Source organism: Mandrillus leucophaeus, unplaced genomic scaffold (genome assembly GCF_000951045.1).
Source record: "Mandrillus leucophaeus isolate KB7577 unplaced genomic scaffold, Mleu.le_1.0 Scaffold933, whole genome shotgun sequence".
NCBI lineage: Eukaryota > Metazoa > Chordata > Mammalia > Primates > Cercopithecidae > Mandrillus > Mandrillus leucophaeus.
Genome location: NW_012110175.1, coordinates 389,746 through 392,344, shown reverse-complemented (window position 1 = coordinate 392,344; position 2,599 = coordinate 389,746). Strand labels below are relative to the sequence as shown.

The following is a 2,599-nucleotide window of genomic DNA, read 5'->3' as shown; positions in this document are numbered from 1 at the left end:
CTACTCCAGAGGCTGAGGCACAAGAATCGCTTGAACCTGGAAGGTGGAGGTTCCAGTGACCCAAAATCTCACACCACCGCACTCCAGCCTGGACAACAGAGCGAGACTCTTGTCTCAAAAAATATATGTATTAGCTGGGTGTGGTGGCACACACCTATGATCCCAGCTACTCGGGAGGCTGAGGTGGGGTGATCACTTGAGCCCAGGAGGTCAAGGCTGCAGTGAGCCACGTTCATGTCACTGCACTCCAGCCTGGGTGACAGAGTAAGACCCTATCTCAAAAAAAAGACAAGATTGCTCCCTTATAGACCTTACATGATCCCAGAGGGACAGGAGGCACAGCTGATAAATAAATAAATAAACAAAATAATTATAGAATATGGTGTGTTCTGTGGGAGATACAGAAGGCAAATAGAGAATGTAGTGTCGGGGATGGTGAGAAGTGCTTTAGAGGATGTGATCAGAGAAGACCTTTCTGAAATAATATCTGAACTTATACCTTAATAAAGAATTCATAGGCATGGGCAAAGGACAGGATGAACTAAATCACAAAAGAACTGCAAACAGCTGATGAACATAATGAAAAAAAATTCTACCTTACTTTTCATCAGAGAAATAAGAATAAAACAATAGAATATCTAATTGGGGTAGAATAAAATACAACGAAACATCCAGAGCACTGGAAAATTGCATTTTAATGTTCAACTTATGATTACTAAATTTTCCTGCATAAATATGCATTATTCCTATAGAAATTTAAAATAATTTTTAAGTTGACAATATTAATCATGTTAAAGACAATTTCTAAAACAAAGTCCAACATTTGAGTGTCTCCTGCATGCCAGGCACTGTTTGAGGCACTGAGGGAGACAGATAAAGCCTCTAACCTCGTGTTCTAATGTGAGATGAGACAGATAGTAATAAACTGATAAATAAATAAATATGATAATTTTAGACAGTACAAAAGGCTATGAGGATAATGAAACAGGATTAGAGGTGACCCGGAGGTGGAAGAGGATCTATTCTAGACAGGGGGTCAGGGAAGGCTTTCTAAATGCAATGTGTGATCTGAGACTTGAATGATGTAAAGGAGCCAGCCACGTGAAGATCTGGGAGAGCACATTCCAGGCAGAGCCAGAAAGTGAAGCAGGTCAGGAAGCCAAAACAAGCATGATAGCTTTAGCCTATCACAGAAAGACCAGTGTAGCTGGGACTTTGAGAAACTTGGAGTACATGGTACAAGATCAGGTTGGAGACATAGGCGAGGCCAGCTCAAATGGAGCCCAACCGGTCATGCAAAGGACTTTGGACTTTAATTGAAATGGGAATTTATTAGAGGGTTTGGAGCAAGGCAGTGAAATAATGTTTTGTTTGGATTAATATTAATAATATGATTTTTTTTTTTTTTATGTAGAAGAGGGGCAACCTATCCTAGTGGTAAAGACCTCAGCTCTTTTCAGCATGTTACTTCACCTGTCTCTGCTTCAGTTTCCCCATCAGTGAAATAAGTATAATGATAGTACCTACCACCTAAGGTTGGTACGAGGATTAAAATAATAGCAAATCAGTAAAAGCTGGGTGTGGTGGCTCATGCCTATAATCCCGGCAACTTGGGAGGCTGAGGCAGGAAGATTCCTTGAGCTCAGGAGTTTGAGCTGCAATGAGCTATGATTATGCCACTGAACTCCAGTCTGGGTGACAAAGCGAGACCCTGTCTCTAAAGTAAACTAGTAGACCATAGGATATAGTTAACACTATATAATATTAGTTTGATAAATAACTAGATACTTAAATAGTAGTTAATTTTGGGGAAGTGAGATTATGGAAGTAGAATGTTTGGGAACTTTGCTTTTGCCTTACATCCTTCTCATTGGACTTTTTGAAAAATATATTTAGGCATGTATTACTCTTATAATTTAAAAAAATTAGTTTAAGGAAAAAATCTTGAGTATGATTTCAAGTTTGCAGTTCAAAAATAAAGTCACACTTCAACCTCAATGTTTGATGCTTGTTTTGTTTTGTTTAGAGGAGGAGGACCCTAAAAATATAGTGGTATATTTCTTAGAGTTTTCTACTCAGTATAATACGTAACTTACCACTCTTTTTTACATAGATGTATTTAGGGATTTGGGATAATCTACCAGGTGTTGTGAAATGTCAAATGGAACAAGCGCTTCATCTTGATTTTGGAACTGAATTGGAACCAAGAAAAGAAATAGTGCTATTTGATAAGCCAACTAGAGGAACTACTGTACAGAAATTTAAAGAAATGGTCTATAGTCTCTTTAAGGTAAGTATATCCATTCACACGTTGCTAGTGTGAAGTGGGACTCTTCAGAGGAATTGGCAGGACCTCATCCTAAGCCATTAAAGTATTGATATTCTTTGACCTCTATCAGGTACTCCATCCTGAGGAAATAATTGTAAGAGGCCGGGCATGGTGGCTCACGCCTGTTATCCCAACACTTTGGGAGGCCAAGGCAGGAGGATCACTTGAGCCCAGGAGTTCAAGTCCAGCCTGGGCAACATAGTAAGACCTCAGCTATATATATGTGTATATATATATATAAGCCAGGAGTGGTGGCATGTGCCTGTAGTC

At 39.3% G+C, this 2,599-nt stretch overlaps 1 protein-coding gene across 5 annotated transcripts in view; it reads left to right on the top strand.

Moving 5' to 3' along the window:
- The window catches only part of FAM69A (family with sequence similarity 69, member A), a 64,964-nt gene that overhangs the window by 47,627 nt on the left and 14,738 nt on the right, over nt 1-2,599 (top strand). For 4 of the 5 annotated variants that reach the window (XM_011970216.1, XM_011970212.1, XM_011970211.1 and 1 more), the window contains one exon: nt 2,114-2,290. The exons of the other annotated variant lie outside the window; for it this stretch is intronic. In XM_011970216.1, the coding sequence (XP_011825606.1) occupies nt 2,114-2,290 (177 nt within the window). The remainder of the gene's footprint in view (nt 1-2,113; nt 2,291-2,599) is intronic. 5 annotated transcript variants of the gene reach the window in all.